The sequence below is a fragment of the Capra hircus genome, chromosome 11 (assembly GCF_001704415.2).
Source record: "Capra hircus breed San Clemente chromosome 11, ASM170441v1, whole genome shotgun sequence".
Classification (NCBI taxonomy): Eukaryota; Metazoa; Chordata; class Mammalia; order Artiodactyla; family Bovidae; genus Capra; species Capra hircus.
The window spans coordinates 48,985,455-49,006,390 of NC_030818.1; the positions used below are offsets into that span (position 1 = coordinate 48,985,455).

The 20,936-nt window shown below is 43.2% G+C and overlaps 1 protein-coding gene across 1 annotated transcript; it reads right to left on the bottom strand.

The window, feature by feature from the left end:
* On the bottom strand, window positions 450-7,221 carry MAT2A (methionine adenosyltransferase 2A). Its single transcript, XM_018055380.1, has 9 exons — window positions 6,844-7,221; window positions 4,668-4,745; window positions 4,454-4,576; window positions 4,073-4,185; window positions 3,841-3,984; window positions 3,441-3,659; window positions 3,030-3,212; window positions 2,740-2,873; window positions 450-2,071 (listed from the first exon to the last, which is right to left on the bottom strand). The coding sequence occupies exons 1-9, from the start codon at window positions 6,932-6,934 to the stop codon at window positions 1,969-1,971; spliced, it is 1,188 nt and encodes a 395-aa protein (XP_017910869.1). The 5' UTR covers window positions 6,935-7,221; the 3' UTR covers window positions 450-1,968.

The window sequence follows — 20,936 nt, forward strand, 5'->3', positions numbered from 1 at the left end:
CTTTTTACATTTTCAAAATGAAAATTGGTTTAAAATTTAAAACACCACTCTTCTCACAAGACTCATTTTAGTGGTTTTTATGCCTTGAAAGCACTGATAGTGCAGAAATGGCTGTTGTAATAAGACGTGAATTTTGTCCACTGTGTTGGCCAAAAAAGGGAGTGCTGGACAAACCTTCAACTTTCATAAACCGTTATCCCTGACACTAAGAACCTTTTAGAGGCCTATAGTTAAGGTTGAAGTGATTTCCCTAAACCACGGGTGGAATTACAATTACTCAGGGTTAAAATATGTTTAATTCATACTCATACTGAAACACTTAAGAATAATGGAGGGAGGAGTTCCCTGGTGGCCAAGATTCAGTGCTTTCACTGCAGAGGTCCACATTCAATCCCTGGCTGGGAAACCATCCCACATACCACCAGAATACAAATAATAATGCACACAGGTAAGGTAGAACCTAGCATTTTATTTAGATCTTCATTAAACTGTTGGAATTGAGAACCAGACATACGTAATAAACCTCCGAAAATAGATCCTGAAAGGCACTTTCTGCTTAGGGCAAGCAGTCATGGAATAAGCATGTAAACAAGCTGGCTTCTCTGTACCACACCAGCCAAGTCAGCTTTCTCCATGGCCAGCTGCACCAGCTCTGCCCTCCCTTCTGTTAACACCAGCCAGAACCCCTGTAGGTCTAACCCAAGGTTTTTCTGTAGGACACCTTGGCCTACCTGGGAATGCTGGAAACATGTTAAAGGAATCATGGTGTTGAGGAAAAAAAAAAAATCTTTTAAAAGCTGCCATCTGAGGTGATGGCTTCTCTGTACTTACGCCATACCCCAGAATACAATAAATAAGCAATTAGAAAATGTTCAAGTATGAAGGGATTTCCTCCTCCCCGCCAAAAGCACTGCTCTCTGAAGGAAGCTGGTTTCTCTGTAGCTACACCAGCTGTCCAGAAAGCTCATTGGACCTGGTTTTGAAAATAAAACAAAGTTAAAACCCTGGGAGGAGTTCTTGTGCAGTGTGGAGTACTCAGTCTTTCTTATAAAGAAAAAAAAAAAAGTTATCTGGTACCAAAGTGTGCAACCTACAGACCCTCAGGTACTGCCCTGTGACTTCTCTGTATGACATCACAAGGGTGCCAAGTGCCTGTTTTTCTAGAGCTAGGAATTGGTGGTTTGGCTAGTGCTGAAACCATGCATAGGATTGGTTTACTAAATAAAAACCTTATTACGTACGTCCTCCAAAAGACAGCTGAAAGTGGAGAGATTCTGATTTGGTGCTGTTTAAGAGATGGCGATTAAGAGCATAAGCACCAGGGAGATGGTTTAATGGTAACTGCCTTTTTTTTCTTATGTCAGGCTAGAGCTCCAACTGGAACTTGCGTTACATGCAAGGATGATTTGGATAGGGAACACTCCCTGACAAAGAGCTACATAATTAGAAGTGGATCAAGTTATAGGGAGGATAAGGGGAAGGCTTCACATTCATAAAGAGCTCAAGACATTACAAATTCATGCTGACAGGGCTGTGGCATTGCCAGACAAGAAGCTATAATGGAACTACAAGTACTTTACGTGCACATTACAAGGACATTTTCAGCATTTGGTGGGAAAGTCAATGCAATTAGGATTTTAGAAGGTTGGGTGATAGGGCACAAAGGTTCAATTTCAAAGCATTATTTACTACAATGCTGTTGATTTGTTTCTAGGCAGTTACACGGATCACCTATGCTCACTAAATTCATTATAATGGTGAACAAAACACCTAGGGACAGAATAGCAAGCCCAACTTACAGTCCCCCACACAAGCTAAATTCATGTCATTGACTATTATAGAGTGACTGCAACTGATCAGGAGCTGAAAGAGGACAGGAAAATTTAGGAAGAAGGGCCCTTTCCCGCAGAGCTTGAAGGCTTCTCTGTAGCCTACGCCAACAAGTCTGGGGAAAAAAGGCTAACACTTTCAATATTTAAGCTTTTTGGGCACTTCCCATGGGAAGCTGTCCCTACCAAAGTGGCCATAGGCTGCAGTCCTCTGATAAATTGGCTTCTTCAGATCCAGATCCCTGGAATATACAAGTCCGTAACTTAATATGTAGCATTCAATTAAAGTAAAACAAAACAATCAGCAAGACTCATTTTCAAGACTTCTGGCAAATGAGTTCAGTTCTCTGGGGTATGCTAGGAAAGAAGTTTGTGGCAAAAGTGTTTGTTACTTCCCTGGTGTCCAAAACTCCTTGCACAGTCCTTATCAGTAACTATAGTTCTCGTTTTTCCGTCCCTGGCTCAACAAATATGAAAACTTGTCATTATTTGGAGAAATTTCAAGTGTCAAAAGCTCATCTAAAGTCATGGAATACTTACCAAGGTCCCATGCCCACACCCTACCATGGTTATTTTCTTTACAACAGCCATGTACATCCCATTTATCTGTACTAAAAATTCTTTTAAGTAAACATCCCTCAGGTAACAGGAACACAAGTCTGTATCAAATGTGGAGAACCTTTCTAGGGTGGTTAGTCTACACCATGGAGCACTAGAATTTCAGATTCTTCCTAATTAAGCCTCTACTGAAGGCAATTTTCTAAGATGATATCAACACATTCTAGGAATTAAGATGTTTCCTCACTTGAGTCTTCCTTCACACGTTCACCTGAGATTTGAATATATCAAGTTTATATACACACCCACACCCTCAATGTTTTTCACTAGCAATAGGCTTTACCATCTTTACCTGACAATGACCCCAGGGCGGAGGTCAAAATTCTTCTTCACAATCTCTAATAGCTCTCTCTCACTCTTCTGAGAGGTGCCATAATGGAAAATGGAGATAGACAATGGATGAGATACTCCAATAGCATAAGAGACCTAAAAGAATTTAAATATCATAAATATCATTAAGAGTCAGTGAGCAAAAGACACACACTGTAACAGACTGGTATTAAAAAAAGACAAGTAGTTAACTGCTAAACATCCTCCCACTTACACACCTTTTAGTGAATCCAGTAATAGAAAAGTATATACCTGAACAAGAACCCTTCTGCACAGACCTCCTTTAACAAGGGATTTTGCCACCCAACGAGCAGCATAAGCAGCTGAACGGTCCACCTTGGTATAATCCTTTCCTGAAAAGGCACCTCCTCCATGAGCTCCCCAACCACCGTAAGTGTCCACAATGATTTTCCGGCCAGTCAAACCAGCATCACCCTGAAATTACAGAATTTCAGTTACTTTATGCCCAATCCTTTCCAGTGGTTCTAGATCAGGCCCGCCTGTTAATGCTTATTCAGTATCACTTGGCAAACATCCTCAGAAGATTCACACGAAGGCTTCAAAAAACCTAGGAAAAAGGTGGAAAGTAGCCAGGTTTTTCCAAGTAACCATGACAGAGTAAAAAAAAAAAAGGCAAATTAAACTGAAATTGTAAGGCCTTACCTGAGGCCCACCAATAACAAATCTGCCACTTGGCTGCAGATGATAGATTGTGTCCTCATCAAGGTACTTTGCAGGTACAACAGCTTTGATGACTTTCTCCTTTAGGGCATCTCTCATCTCATCAAGACAAACTTCTTCATCATGCTGAACAGATATAACAATTGTGTGGACTCTGATGGGAAGCACAGCACCTCGATCCTGCATATACTGCACAGTCACCTTGAAAGCCAAACATCAGAACATCAGTCTACTAAACAGTAGCTTTGTTCTTGGTTCCCTACCCTACCCTACAGTACAGTACAGAAAATAAATGCTATTCTTCTCTTAGCTTTAAGAGAACAACCTTACTGATGTCCTGTGCCAATGTAATGGGTGTAGGTTTCCGATGTTCATCACTTACTTGAGTTTTAGAATCTGGGCGTAACCAAGGCAAAGTGCCATTCCGGCGTAGTTCAGCCAGTTTGGCATTGAGCTTGTGTGCTAAGACAATGGTTAAAGGCATACATTCCTCAGTTTCATCAGTGGCATAACCAAACATCAAACCCTATAAAAGGAAAAGTCACCAATGCAATCAATCCAAGCTTCAAAATTTGTTAGACGAAGAGATGCAAACAGATTATCTACCAAGATACCTGGTCTCCTGCACCAATGTCTTCCTCGTTTCGGTCAAGATGAACACCTTGAGCAATATCTGGTGACTGTTGCTCCAAGGCCACTAGCACATTACAAGTCTTGTAGTCAAACCCTATAAACAAAAAAATGTGTTTTTTAAGGGCTGTAGCAATATTTTAAAATTTACAACAATTATCTGGAATTCTAAATGCTGCTAAAGAAATAAAAATATACCTAAATGTAGTACTTTCAGAGAAAAGCATAGGGCCAGAACAAAAGGACAGTAAAAGTATACAGGTGTAATTAAATATCCCCGGGAACACTCTAGAAAACAAAGCTAAAGAGGACTGAAAGAAATATCTGGGAAAATGAGGTTAGAAAGTCAACTCATTAAAACATACCTTTGGAAGAATCGTCATATCCAATGTGTTTAATGGTTTCACGAACCACTTTCTGGTAGTCAACAGCAGCTCTGGATGTAATTTCCCCAGCAAGAAGGATCATTCCAGTCTTAGCAACAGTTTCTAATAAAAGAAATGTTCACACTCAAATATCACTTTATAAAGTTAATTTTCATGCTATCTTTTCAAAAGGTGAGAAGTGTTCTGAACCTACCACAAGCCACTTTGGCATCAGGGTCCTGCTGAAGGTGGGCATCAAGGACAGCATCACTGATCTGGTCACAGATCTTATCTGGGGGGAAAAAATTTCTGGCTCAATTTCTTTAATTTACTACTAATTTAAGTATGTCATGCATCCCTCCCTATAACTACAGCTGTTAAGATCTTTGTGAATGCTTTCTTCTAAAATTGTGGCAGGGATTCCCTCCATGCAGGGGTTAGGACTCCCACTATTCCACAAGAGGGGGCAAGGGCTCTATCTCACATGCTGCTTGGCACAGCACCCCACTCTCTACAAATTGTGGCAAAACCTATAGAACATAAAAATTTACCAATTTAACCATTTTCAACAGCATACCTAACTGCCATCTAAGTAAAGCATTCCTTCTGCAGAAACCATTTTCCTGAAGAATGCTGGATACAGTGATACATGTTTCCAAACTGACACCTTGGTTTTTCAATGTAGCTGTACAAGATCACCAATTCAGGTAAGCCAGCAGAACACCTAGCATGTTTAACACATTTAAGCTCATTGTGATACATGCACTTTACACCTTTTTACAAGGACATCAGTCCCATCTTTCCACTATTTCAAACATTTTGAAAAACTAAAGTTCCCAGGCTAAACCAATTTTCATTGTTATATAGAACAGCCACACAAGGGAGATTCAAATGAAAGTAGAAAAAGTGGCTTTCTTCCAACCAAAAGCAAAACAAGGAACATTCACCTTTACTGTATTAATTTTCAAAGACAACAATACTTAATTTTATCCCCCAAGTTTAAAATTCTCATTATAAATTTAACGCCAAGTGTGGTCTGTTTATCAATTTCTCCATGATCCTCTAAAGAACACCAATTAGGGAAGTGAGAGAAAATGTCACTTAAAGAGTTAAATGATGAAAGCAAGGACACTTCACGAACAAAGGGGATAACAATTTGATTATCGGCATCAATTTGATTCTTTGTTGAGTAATCCAGGATCAAGAACTGAACAGGAAAATACCCAAATGTATTCTGAATCCTTGATATTCCCCTCATCTATACAGCTCCCTAAATGTTACTTTCCTAAATTTTCTTTAACCATCCAAAAAAATCGTAAGCAAAACATGTACCACACTCCTGCCATAGGCCAAAACAATCTAAACATTTCCAAACGCCTGCGGCATGTTCCCAACACTGGAGAATAGAAAACCACCACACATCTGTCACTCACTAGGGCCTCAGTAGACCACTAGGTTGCTCGTGGTGTTTCACCATCGGCACAATAGGCTTTCTGGAGAGAAATGGCTCCTTAAGCCATCAGACGACATCTGTCATTGTGGTCATCCTAAGAAAGGTCTGGATCAAACTAGTAAACAGTGATCTTCACCATACGAGGTTTTGAGGCTGCGACCGAAAGTTCGTTGGTATTGCTTCACTCCTTCGCGTGTAAATTGATCCCCGTAATGGCGGACGGCTGGACAAAGCCCGTAGGATGTGTGTAGTAAAACCCTGTTTAACGGTCAGCCCCATTGCAATGGCGCCTCGCACTGAATTCATGCTTCCTGTCCTTTTCACGCGCGATCCAAATAAGGCAGGGCTCCTCGGACAAGCGCTATATTTAGTTGGAGGCTGTCACCTTGACGCCAGACCATATAACGGCTAAGGGCATGTCTTATACTTCACCGTAGCCAAGGAATTAATGGGGAGCGCGGACGCCCCGAGGCCCAGGCCGCGCTCTGCAAACCGGCCGGCTCCCTCGCCCAGAAGCCACATGCGGCAGACACGTGGTTGCGGCTGCAATGCGGGGCGCGCGCTCCCGCGGGCCGGACGCGAGCACGCGGGGCGGGTCGCCCACTCGAGGTGGCTCGGCGCGCAGAGCGGAGAGGAGGAAATAGTGCCCTCCTCGGCAGGAGCACGAGCGGCCGCGGCCCCCACCCTTCTCGTTTTCTGGAATCTTCCGCATGCCGGGGCGCGCGGCCGGATGGGAAGAGGGGAAGAGAAGCGGGGGAGGGAGGGGCGGCCACGCGCTCGGCACCGGCGGCGCCACGAGGAAGGCGCCCGGCCGCCGCTCTTCCCACCACCAGCCGGGAGAGGGTCACTGGCGTGGACACCGCAGCTAGCGGGTCCTACCAGCCAGGCCCGATCCCGCGCCCCGCTCCTCGCTTCGCTCCAAGGCCCGTCACCTCACCTGGGTGGCCTTCCCCCACGGACTCGGAGGTAAAGAGGAACGTGCCCTCCTCGATGAACGCGTCGTGGAAGCCGTTGAGTTGCCCGTTCATTGTGGTGGTGGTAAGTGAAAGTGGAGTAGAGGAGAAAAGGGAGCGGCAAGGCGACTGCGAAGTGCGCGAGCAGAAGACGGCGGTCTACTTAGCTCAGGCGGGCGGCGCGGAGCAAACGAGGCGGAGGGCGGCGCGGCCCAGTATTTATAGACGGGGTCCGCGCGCGCCCGAGCCGAGCCCCGCCCCTCGGCGCCAGGCGCCAATGCGCCACTCGCGCGGGGACGCGGGAAGAGGGAAGGGGCGGTGCGCAGAGAGGAGCTCAGGCCGAACCACTGTCCCTGGCAGGGGGAGGGAGCGGGAGTAACGCGCCCCTCCTGCGAATATTCGCCATCTTAAGCACTAGTAACAAGGGGTGAGGGGAAAGACAAGAATACAGGGTCACCGTACCCTTCCGTGAACCACGGGGAAGGAAGACAGACAAGGGCTTTATGGGCCTGCTCCCCTGTGCTGTGACATGGCACCTCCCTCCCGACCGTTGGCCCGGCTGTCTGGCCGCAAGGTCGCGTCCCCCAGCGGTGGCCTAGGGAATCGACTGGGGTTTTGTCCTCTGGCGCTCCCCGAGGGTCTTTCCGGCTGCCCTGCCTGGGGATGCCCGGGTGACGGGGAGCCCGGTGGCCCACAGCCACGTGAAAGTGGCCATCTTGGCCGGTCAGCGTACGAGCCTTCGCGCGGCCTTGTGCCTCCTCTCCCTGCGCGCTGCCGGCGGCTGGCGGTCCTGCGGGAGGCCGTCCAGTTGCTAGCAATGTCTTAGTTAATGGTTCTGTGATGAAAATGGCCGAAAAACGGAATAACGAGAGTTCTGGCATCAATTTCAATGACTGCTGCCCCCCGCGCTAGAGTTTCGGAGAGAGGCCTTACCCTTTGCAGACCCTATGGCAGAGGCTGCGCTCGGCCTCCTGGGCTCCAGCCTGTCCTCCGAGAAAGGCTGCTCACGAGGCTGACCTTGCACTTGCTGACTTTAATGTCTTGGAGGGGACAAAAAGAGTCGATGTTTAGAGGGTCGTTTCAGTTTTCTGTGCAAGAGACTGTTGAATATCGGTGTGTGGGGGAGGGGGGTGGGGGCGGAGGGAGTCTATTTCGCCCTTGTATGTGATTCAGCAGATCAAGGTGAAACGAATGGTCTGTTTCCTGAAGCTTTCACTTTATATAATGTCCACCTGCGTTTGTGCTAATTTTGCCCATTAAAGGAATTCTAGGGAAAGAAAAAAGAACAAAACCAAACTTGAGCCAGCGAAGGGCAGGGAGTCGGGGACCGGCTTCATGGCTCCCGTTTGGAAAGACCCACAAGTGGCGGGTGGGCCCGTGTCACTTCCTCCCGCCCTTGGGGAGGCGGACACGGTGCAGGGCCGGGAGAGGGCCGAGGATAGGAGGTGGGGGGGTGGCTGCTGCTGTTGCGGTGGCCCCGAGCGCGTGAACGTTGGGTTTAATGATGTTATTAGGAAACCGCTTGCTTCTAGGATAGAATGCTCGTTACCCTTGGGAGATGAATAAGACCCCTTGCAGCAGCTCCAGCTGCTTACAGCTCAGAGAATTAGGGAAATTCGGAAGAACAATCCTCCTGGGTTTGCGAGAGGCAAGGTTGCGGCGGGGGGCGGGGGTGGGGGGGGAGAGGGGGTTGCTGTTTGGGAAACAATGGAAGCACTAGGGATTCTGACAAAGAAAAAAAGGGCCCATCTTTAGACTTTGTGACCACATCCATGTTCCCTCAGAGCAGGGAACAAGAAAAGGCTAAATCACAAAAGAGGCAATATATATGCTGTTTTATTGGTTTATATTTTTCAGACTAACTTCGTGGAAAAATAAACTAAGACTTTCATAATTTATTGTTTGTTTTAGAGTATTTCACCTTTTTGTTTTTTTAAAGCAGAATTCCAGTTAGCTTACAATGTGTAATAAAATTTCCAACAGAAACAAGTTGCCTGTGTAGGCCAGTCAGTGCATGATCTTCCAACAGAAGAATCTATAGGGGAATCCAGAATATAATTAGAAAGTTATTTGATTAATATGGAGTCAGAACAAGGGGATTAAATTCAGTGATTAGGCCATTAAGCCTTTATATACCCCTGTGCTACCAACTTCACAGTGAAACTATTCCTTCCAAGGAGATTAGAATCAGCTGTTCATACTTGCTTACCTCCTCATTCTTGTTCTTAGCATCTGTACTTTAATGGTCAGGAGTAGGGGTTTTGGAGTCAAGCCTCTGCCACTTATTAACAGTGTTGAGCAAACAACTTACCTTCTCTATACTCTAGAGTATAGAGTATACTCTATACTGTGTAAAATTGGGATAATAATTGTACTATCATAGAATTGCATTAAGGATTAAACAAAATCATGCAAGTAAAGTCTTTAGTACAGCAGTAAAAAAAAAAAAAATAACCCTTCAGTGGCTTCCAATTGTGTGAGGATAAAGACCCAAATCCCTACCTACCCTTCAGAGGCCTCAGTGTGATTTAGCTGCTATTTCTTTAACCTCATTTGTGCCACTTTCTCCTCTCTGTCTCCTGCTTTGAATTTCTTTGAACTGTTAACAGTTAAATTTCTTAATTGATTACGCTCTGAACAAAGCAGAGCACATTTTCACTGTTTTATATTTTTCACACGGTCCTTTCTTCCCACAAATATTTATGAGCATTTCTGTCCAGCGGACCCAGGATTGGTGCTACGACAGTCCTGGTCTCTGCCCACCCAGAGTTCTATATGAGGGGAGATGTCTGGCTGATTGTTCCCCATCATTCCCATCTCAGCTCAGCTGCTGTTTCCTGGATATAGCCTTCAGCTGCCTCTTTCTGGATGAAATGTTCACCTACACAGATTTCTCACAGGGTCCTGTGTTTTCCTACATGGCACTCAGTGCTCTTTGAAATTACAGAGTTGGGGATTATTTGATGAATGTCTAAACTCCCAGTTAGATTTGTAAGCCCCATGACAACAAGAAGGTGGTCGGTTTTGCTCAGGCTTTATCACTAATAGTCTGACTTACAGAAAGTGTTTAAGAATGTATATGTGAGGAGAAGGAGAGAGAGGGAGAAAGAGAAAGAGATGAAAGGATAAATATAAGGAATGGCACAAAGAGATGGGGAAATAAAAAACCCAGGGATCATGTAAAATCAATGAAAAGAGCTGCTGCTTTCTTTTAGTCACCAGAATTGTAATTAATAACACTGAAAGCTCTTTACTGACAGGGGAGCTCATTGCCATCCTGTTCTGAAGGAGTGAAATTTCTGATTCTATACATTAGTGGACTTCCTGGGTGGCTCAGTGGTGAAGAATCTGGCTGCAGTGCAGGAGCTGCAGGAGACATGGGTTCAATCCCTAGGTTGGGTCAATGCTGTGGCGGAGAAAATGGCAACCCACTCCAGTATTCTTGCCTGGGAAATCCCATGGACAGAGGAGCCTGGCAGGCTACAGTCTATGGTGTCCCAAAGAGTTGGACGCCACTGAGCATGCATGTATGCATGCATACGTTAATGTTCCAAGGCTAAAATAAACTAGGAGGAGTTACTGATTTATTTTATATTCAACGTGAATGAGATTTGTTGAATGCGAAATATAAAGCACATAGAAAAATTTAATCACCTAAAGGCTCCAGATCTCAACCTCAAGAACATTAATGTAGCAGCAGTTCCACGAAAGGCAAAACCAGTGGGTGGACAACCTAGACAGCAGATATAATGACTCCAGGTCTTATACATCTGCCAGTGAAGGAGCGAGTACCAGTAAAGAAGAGAAAGTATTTGCAGTGCAAGAAGCTGTTGATTTGGCAGGAAAAGAAAGGGAGATGACACTGTGTGTATCAAGAAGCAGTAGCGAAGGTGCGATGTTGAGAAGAGAGCTCCAGACTACCTTCTATGTGATAACAGGCAAAGAAGAAGGAAATCTAGGCCAGCTATCTCCAAAATGGTGCCAGTTCTTTAGGACCAAAATTCACACATGGCCTCAGAAGCAAACTAACTCTGCTCTGCTCATGTGCTCAGTTGCATCAAATTCTTTGAGACTCCATGGACTGCAGCCTGCCTGGCTCCTCTGTCCATGGGACTTTCCAGGCAAGAATACTGAAGTGGGTTGCTGTTTCCTACTCCAGGGGATCTTCCTGACCCAGGGATCAAACACGCGTCTCTTGCGTCTCCTGTATTGGCTGGCAGATTCTTTACCACTTCGCCACCTGGGAAACTCTAATGGATTCTGAAACAAATATTGGGTTGGCCAAAAAAGTTCATTCAGGTTTTGCTGTAACATCTTACAGAGAAACCCAAATGAACTTTTTTGGCCAGTCCAATACTATGTGACTCCCCTCAGTGTGGGGCTTCTCATAACCTGTTTTTGTTTCTCTGTTTTTCTCTTCTAATAATCAAATCTTTTGACAATCCTATTAAGTAGTGAGATGGAAGAATGCATAGCGTACAATGGAGAAAACACTGATGGAGACAATACTCTAACGATGACAGCATGTATAATTTATTGTGACAAGCACTGTTCTAGCATCTTTTCTGTGCCTTACAATTCTGATGAGGAATTCCAATTCTGTGCCTTACAATTCCAATGAGGTAGATGCTATTTCTCTTCCTGTTTTATACATGAAAAAACTGACATGTAATTCACCCAGGTAGTGGACTTGAGCCTGGATCTGAGCTCTGAATTCATCCTCTTTGTTACATGCCAAAGGATAAATATTTCACACTCCCTGAGGTGATTAACTTTGTCAACAAAGGTCCATCTAGTCAAGGCTATGGTTTTTCCAGTGGTTATGTATGGATGTGAAAGTTGGACTATAAAGGATGTGAGACCACCAAAGAATTGATGCTTTTAAACTGTGGTGTTGGAGAAGACTCTTGAGAGTCCCTTGGACTGCAAGGAGATCCAACCAGTCCATCCTGAAGGAGATCAGTCTTGGGTGTTCATTGGTAGGACTGATGTTGAAGCTGAAACTCCAGTACTTTGGCAACCTGATGGGAAGAGCTGACTCATTGGAAAAGACCCTGATGCTGGGAAAGATTGAGGGCAGGAGGAGAAGGGAACGACAGAGGATGAGATGGTTGGATGGCATCACCGACTAAATGGACGTGGGTTTAGGTGAACTCTGGGAGTTGGTGATGGACAGGGATGCCTAGCGTGCTGAAGTTCATGGAGTCACAGAATCGGGCACAACTGAGTGACTTGGCATACCTATTTCTATGAACACACCACACACACACACACACACACACACACACGCATGCACACATTTTACCTGAAACATGGATTTTTTTCTTAACAATTTTCATGGCCATTTCTCCAGGACACTATGTAAAAATAGAAATCATTTTAATTTTTTTTCTCTCTTTAAAAATTTTTGGTAAAATAAACTTAGCATTTACTATTTTGGACATTTTAAAGCATGCAATTCTTTGGTGGAATTAAGAACACAAACACTTCTGTAAAATCATTCTTTTATAACAATGAAACATACTATAGTATGATTCTACCATATAATTCATTCAGCTGTTGCCTTACTGGTTGACATTCAAGTTGTTTCTCAGTTTTGCCCTACACAAAATAACATCTTTGTACATATACCTTTGTGAAGCAGTATTTTTGTTTTTGCGAAAAAATTATCTCAAAGTGGGATTGCTGAGACAAAGGATATGTATATTTTTACATTTTAGTAGTTACAGCCAGATTACTTTCCAAGTGGCTGTCAAAACTCACATTCCTATCATTCTAGAGAATATCTGGAAACCACCAAGGAAAAGACTGATAGATTCAACTACATAAAAATTAAAAATTACTGTACAAGTAAATTTCAAAGACAAACAGTAGAAGAAAAAACATTTCAACACCTATGACAGACAAAGAGTTAGCACCAATTGATAAGAAAACTGCAAACAGCCATTTTGGGATGGCTAGGAAAACTAGGAAGAAGAGTATAGGTGAGTGATTCACCCAGGAGGAAATGCAGACATATGAAAAGATGTTCAACTTTATTGATAGGGAAATGGATTAATTCATTTGCATAGTGAATTTAGGACAGACAAGCCCTGTGGAGGAGGGGAAGGTAGAAGGAGGAATCTAATTAACAGGAAGCTCTGTCTCTAGCTTCAGTTCAGTTCAGTTCAGTCGCTCAGTCGTGTCCGACTCTTTGTGGCCCCATGAATCGCAGCACGCCAGGCCTCCCTGTCCATCACCATCTCCCGGAGTTCACTCAGACTCACATCCATCGAGTCAGTGATGCCATCCAGCCATCTCATCCTCTGTCATCCCCTTCTCCTCCTGCCCCCAATCCCTCCCAGTATCAAGGTCTTTTCCAATGAGTCAACTATTTGCATGAGGTGGCCAAAGTACTGGACTTTCAGCTTTAGCATCATTCCTTCCAAAGAACACCCAAGGCTGATCTCCTTCAGAATGGACTGGTTGGATCTCCTTGCAGTCCAAGGGACTCAAGAGTCTTCTCCAACACCACAGTTCAAAAGCATCAATTCTTTGGCGCTCAGCTTTCTTCACAGTCCAGCTCTCACATCCATACATGATAGTGGAGCTTTCAGGATTTTTTTCAAATAATATATCCTTATGTGGTTTTTTATTGTTTATTTGGGGGGCATTTAACTCAAAAAGAATTGAAGATATGTAATAAAATTGCCCTAACAAAATCCCTTCCCTATTTACTTGTTTATTCTAACTACCTAACAAATACATATACACGTGTATGTTTATATATTTTATGTATTTTTCCTTTTTTAATGGATAATTATAACAAATTAGAATATATTAATATTTATTTTGATCAGTTGTATACTGATTATTATATTAATAAATCAAGCTGTTAGGTAGTTAGGAAACAGGAGTCCAGAATGGCGGTGGCTAAAAGACAAGGAAGGGAAAAGCCCACGAAAATAGAAGAGTGAGGACCTCAGTTAGAACAAACAACACTCCTGGTTAGCCCAATTTGCACAAGGCAGGCCCAGGGGAAAAAAAAGACATATAAAAAGAGGGGCCAAAGTGTGCTCTCTCTCTCTCTCCCCCACGTGCTGGGGCGCTCTTCTCTTCACGTCTCTGGGTCAGCATGCCCTCAACGCCTCGAGGATGGATTTTCCTGCTGTTATCTAAATAAAATAGAGCTGTAACATGCAGCTATAACACTGATTTGTCTAAGAGCTATAACACGGTCCCTTCGAGACCTGAGAGCTATAACATGGTCTGTCCAAGACCCGAGAGCTGTGACATGCCGAGGGCTTTAATGTCCGTCACTGCAAATCTTTGTTGTGATGAGACAGAACCGAGGGAAATACACTTGCCTGACAAAGGCAAAGGAAATTTTGCTAACTCTGAGAAACTTACAGTAATAATAAACATTTTCTAATGCTTATTTTGGTACAGAATAGGTGATAAGGTGATCAATAAAAGACTTTCAAGATAAAATATAAAATATATTACATTAGTATACAAGTCTTCTGAGGAAGTAGATTGGAATTCACAGGAAAAAAGGAGTAATACAAATTTTTACACTATTAAAGATTTTTTCATGTATTTTACATTTTTATTTATTAATTGTTCATAATTTTTATTTATTTATTTGTTTATTTACTTTTTGGTTACACCACACAGCTTATGGGATTTTAGTGCCCTGACCAGAGATTGAACCTAGACCCTTGGTAGTGAAAGCATGGAGTCCTAACCACTGGGCCACCAGGAAATTCCCTATTATATGTTATTTTTAAGTGAATGATTGTGGGTATTAACTCTCTATGGTATATAGATTCCATTGGATCAATTTAAGAGTGATGGCATATTATATTTTAAATGCCAATATTTACAATATGCTGAAAGTTATAACCTTTCAGCCATTACTTAATGATGGAAAGAAAACTTTACATGTCTGCTTAAAAACATGCTTGTAGCATATAATTTTTAAAAATTATTTTCGGAGTCAAAAGACCACATAAATTTAAAGAATACCTACCTAGATCCAGTTGATAAGAAAGGATATTCTGAGAATTCATCCTCAGATTGTTTAGATATAGGTTTCTCCACAACATTGTAAATCAACTATACTTCAATTTAAAAAGAAAAAGAAAAGAAAGAGAAATCTCTAAGTTTATGTGAAAGTGATTGTAAAGCAGAAACTTCACATGAGCCAGTCCGGGTAGCATGTAAAGCATCAAAAGTGTGGTGGCTCTCTAGTCCAAAATAGTGTGTAGATGCTGCTAATCAAGGTATTTTGCAGTCTCTCCAACCGTGGTGTCAGTGCCGTTTTGTGCTGGAGAACTGTTTATTGTAGGGAGATATTCTATGCACTGTAGGGCATGTAGCATTATCCCTGGCCTCTACCGTCCAGATGCCAGCGGTGTGTGCATGCGCAGTTGCTCCAGTCATGTCTGACTCTTTGTGGCGCTATGGACTGTAGTCCGCCAGGCTCCTCTGTCCGTGGGATTCTCCAGGCAAGAATACTGGGGTGGGTTGCCATACCCTTCTCCAGGGGATCTTCCCGACCCAGGGACTAAACCTGTGTCTCCTGCATTGCAGGCAGATTCTGTACCCACTGAGCCACCTGGGAAGCCCAGATGCCAGTAGGAGCCCTTCCCCCAATTGCTATGACAATTGAAAATGGGCTCCCCAGTTGAGAACCACTGAGCTATTGGAAATGTTGCAGGATTATGGTTGATGCTGAAGTTCTAAAGTCAGGGTCCAAATTATCTATGCCCTGTGACTCAGACGGTGAAGAGTCTTCCCACAATGTGAGAGACCCAGGTTCCATCCCTGGGTTGGGAAGATTCCCCTGCAGAAGGAATGGCAACCCACTCCATTATTCTTGCCTGGAAAATCCCATGGATGGAGGAGTCTGGCGGGCTACAGTCTGTGGGACCACAAAGAGTTGGACACGACCCAAGCAACTAACACTTTCTTTCTTTCTTTCTTTTGTCTAGAAGGCAGCTTTGCTTGCATTCTTTGAGGATTGGGATGAACTTGTAAGTCCCTAAAAGTCTTCCCTGATGAAGCCCACAGCCCTGCGGGGTGAAAGGCCCTCATCTGTGGACTACCATTGACTTGAGTCTCTGAGAATAGACTGATAGGGAATAGTCCCATTTGGCTAGGCTTTTGGACCCTGGATGTTGGAGCCATGTGGGTGAGGACGGGTGGTGAAGCAGACGAGGCTGGCCACTGCCCTCACTGCCTAGAGGCGAAGCTGTAGGTGCCATGGAGATGGCCTCCCAACCTGAGATCCAAGAACACCAGCCAACCACACATGTTGTGTTTTAGTCACCAAGTTGTGTCCGACTATTTTGCAACATCGTGGACTATAGACTGCCAGGTATTTCTCAGGCAAGAATACTGGAGTGGGTTGCTATTTCCTTCTCCAGGGGATCTTCCCGACCCCAGGATCAAACTTGAGTCTCCTGCATTGGCAGGCAGGTTCTTTTCCACTGAGCCACAAGGGAAGCCCTAACCATCTGGACATACAGGAGGCCTGTGGCCATGACTGTGTGTCTGTGGCACTCCACCTTTATTCTAGGGCCAAGACATTCTCGTCTGTGCCACTAACTGCTCTTCTTGCAGGTGGCCCTGGACCTGGACAAGAAGTAACCCTTGCTGGATAAACCTTTGCTCAATAAAATTGCTTAAAACCTGCAGATTCACTACTGTGTTCTAGAGCCACAGGGAAATGCCAGCTCCCTGCAGCTCAGTGGTTGATAACCTTTTTTGTAGGTCTGCAGAATTCTGGGGATCTCTCCCTAGAAACATGCAGCATATATACATACACATAATTCTATACATAATTTCTGAAGCTCAATCGTATATTAAAAGTTAAGAATCCTTTATAATATCTCATTAATTTAAATTCATGTTCTCTAGTATCCTGCAGACCCACCTCTAGCAACCTAGTCTAAAGAAATATTAGCATTTGATGTGCAAGTATGTTGTGTGTTTATAACAGCATTTTTATAATAGCAAAAGAAATAGCATATAGAAAGAGCTTAAATGGATGCTAGCAGGGAAATTGAAATGTTGTTCATTCATTCATTCATAATGGAAGACTACACAACTATTAAAAGGACTGAGGAAGAACTATAAGTACCGGTTGAAAATAGATCTGTGATATTCTTTTGTATGAAAAAAAGCATGTTGAGGGAATTCCCTGGTGGTCAAGGGATTAGGACTTTCACTGGGACTGGGGACAGTATCCAGGGTGTGTGAGTGTGTTTGTGTGTGGTTTGGGGATGGGGAGAAAGGGAGAGAAAAAGATTTGGGAGGAGTGAGAAGTCTATTTTGGACAGTATTTTGTAAAGTTTGTGTATTTTAAAAAATTTAAATTCAGTGGTAGCTGAATTTGCGGTAGCTTTCACTGTCACAATAGAAGTTAAGTCCTTGGTCAGGGAACTGAGATCCCTCAAGGCGAGCAGGGAGGACAAACAGACAAACGTGTTGAAACAATATAGAGTAACATCTTGTCTTTGTAAAAATTACTGCACATGTGTAAGTACAAATATGGGTATGTATGTATATATATATAATATTTTTGGTTTCATAGACTATATTCTGGGAGTCTAAGCACCAAAATTTATAGCAGCTATTTCTGTGGGGTGAGGTTTACTCTTTTCCTGTATTCACTCCTGTGCTGTTTAAAGTTGTAAAAACTTACAAGAATTATTTCTATAAGTTAAAAAAAAAAAGATTAACAGCAACGAACAGAAGTGAGTTATCTCTAGGGTGTGGAGTATGGTGGGTGAACCCGCTTCCGTCTTGTCAGGCCCCCAGGCTGTGTGGTCATTTTCTGTGGCACAGCTCCCATGGGAAGGTTCCAGATACCAGACAACCTGCTTGTGAGGTGAGGCATCAGTGCCACTGCAGAGCCCTCTGTGAAAACGACAGGTCCCTTCATGCTCCATTAATTTATTCTTTGAAGTCCTTTGTCCCCAGGGAGACCACTGAATTAAAATTTTTTTAAATATACAAACTTTACAAAATACTGTCCAAAATAGATTTCTCTCCCTTCCCCAATCTTTTTCTCTCCCTTTCTCCTCACCCTCCAACCTCACACACACACACACACGCACACACACACACACACCCTGGATACTGCCCACAGTCCCAGGTTAAGTTACAGTGTTCTGATATCCTATTCCAGAGATACTATCCTAGGTATTCTTTTGGACTGAGAATTAAGATTTTTTTTAACTTGGAGATTGGACTGAATTCATGGTTTCCGGACTCTGGCTGGGCCTTAAGAAACACTTCTCACTAACTACCCCAGGGGTAGCCTTGCAAACGTGGCCTGGTATGTACAGACTCTGCCCTCTCCTTGGACTTTTGCCCATGCCAGGCCCGTTGCTGCCACCAATGACACTGCCAGGCTCTGACCATCTCCCCTTGGCCTCTGGCCATGCTTCCATCCCAACATTCCCTCAGAAACACTTGTGAGCACAGTGAAGGCAGTGTGTATTAGACTCTTGTGTAACACTCAACTTTTATTCTAAACAATCTTGGATTGCAAGGAAATCAAACCAGTCAATCCTAAAATAAATCAACTCTGAATATTCATTGGAAGGACTGATGCTAAAGCTGAAACTCCAGTACTTTGGCCACCTGATGCAAAGAGCTGACTCTTTGAAAAAGATCCTAATACTAGGAAAGATTGAAGGCAGAAAGAGAAGGAGGTGGCAGAGGATGAGATGATTAGATAGCATCCCCGACTTAATGGACATGAATTTGAGCAAACTCTGGAAGATGGTGAAGGACAGGGAAGCCTAGCATGCTGCAGCCCGTGGGGGTCACAAAGAGTCAGACATAACTTAGCGACTGAACAACAACAAGCAGACAAATCACCGAAGATAGTTTCTAATAGTATATGGACCCTATGTAGGTTTTACTTTTGGGAGCTGAACATGGATACAGCTATCCCTTCCTGTTCACAGCCATTTTTTTAGGATATATATATATATATGTGTGTGTGTGTGTGTGTGTGTGTGTGTATAAAACACATTAAAGAAAATTTGGAGGAATAGGATGGAAAGTCCAGCAATAAACTCATACATCTGTGGCAAATTGATTTTTCGACAAAGGTACCAAGATCATTCAATGGGGAAAGAATAGTCTTTTCAAAAATAGTGCAGGGACAGCTGGAGAGCCACATGCAAAAGAGTGAAATTGGCCCCTACCTCACATCGTATACAAAAAATCAAGTCAAAATAGATCAAAGGCATCGATATGTAAGAGCTAAATCTACACCACTCCTAAAAGAAAACATGGCAGTAAATCTACATGGTCTTTAACCGGGCAATAGTTTCTTAGATATGACACCAGAAAGCCAAGCAACCAAAGTAAAAAATAGATAAATCAGACTTCATCAAAATTAAAATCATTTCTGCATTAAAAGAAACTTGTCCACGAAGTGAAAAGAAAACCCACAGAATGGGAGAAGATATTTACAAGTTATATATCTGACAAGAGTCTAGTGTCCAGGATATACAAAGAACTCTTACAACTCAACAATAAAGACAAGAAATCTAATTTTTAAATGAGTGAAGAGTTTATATAGACATTTCTCCAAATGAAAATATGGTCTAAATTATTAGTCATTCAGTTCAGTTCAGTTCAGTTCAGTCACTCAGTCATGTCCAGCTCTTTGCGACCCCATGAACCACAGCACACCAGGCCTCCCTGTCCATCACCAACTCCCGGAGTTCACTCAGACTCACATCCATCGAGTCCGTGATGCCATCCAGCCATCTCATCCTCGGTCGTCCCCTTCTCCTCCTGCCCCCAATCCCTCCCAGCATCAGAGTCTTTGCCAATGAGTCAACTCTTCACATGAGGTGGCCAGAGTACTGGAGTTTCAGCTTTAGCATCATTCCTTCCAAAGAAATCCCAGGGCTGATCTCCTTCAGAATGGGCTGGTTGGATCTCCTTGCAGTCCAAGGGACTCTCAAGAGTCTTCTCCAACACCACAGTTCATTAGTCGTTAGAGAAATGCAAATCAAAACAATGAGATACCAATTCACACTCACTAGCAAAGCTACAATAAAAGGTGCAGATAATAACAAGTGTTGAGAAGGAACTGGAGAAACTGGAACACTCCATTATATGGAACATATATTACTGGTGAAAATGGAAAATGGTGCAGATGCTATGGAAAACGTTTGGTAGTTTCTCAGAAAGTTGAGGGTAGAATGACCATGTGACTCAGCAATTCCACTCCTAGGTATATACCCAAGAGAGTTGAAACATATGTTCACACAAAAACTTATACACAAATGTTCATAGAAGTTTTTTCCTAACAGCCGAAAGGTGGAAACAAACCAAATGTATATCTATAATAAACAGAATGTGATATATCCATACAATGGAATATTATTTGACCATAAAAAAGAATGAAATACTGATACATACTTCAGTGTGGACAAACCTTTATAACATTATGCCAAGTGAAAGAAGCCAGTCACAAAGGATCATGTATTATGATTCAGTTTATATTAAATGTTCGGCATAGGAAAAATCTGTAGATTCAGAAAGTAGATTAATGGTGTCCAGAGACAGAGGAAAAGGAAATGGAAATGATTTTCTGATAGATATGGGGCTTCTTTTGGGGATGATGGTTGCACAAGAAGTAGGGAGTGGTCAGCTGATCAAACATCAGTGGACAGAAAGCTCCAAGAGTATATCCTAACTTAAACTTTCGGGAACCACCCCATCATCTTTGATTGGTTGAGGCTCCTGTTTGGGCAAAATTGAAATTCATGGACTTCTATTAATCTGTTAACCTCTCCCGGAGAAACAGTGGTTCACACACCCAGACTCATAAACTTAACCAGCAAATAGGCAGAGGATATGAATCTACAAGAAAAAAAAAAAGCAAATAGACATATATTCGGGTTTCCCAGGTGGTGCTCGTGGTGCTCGTAAAGAACCTGCCTGCCAGTGCAGGAGACAAAGAGACGCGTTCAATGCCAGGGTCGGAAAGATCCCCTGGAGGAGGGCATGGCAATCCACTCCAGTGTTCTTGCCTGGAGAATCTCATGGACAGAGAAGC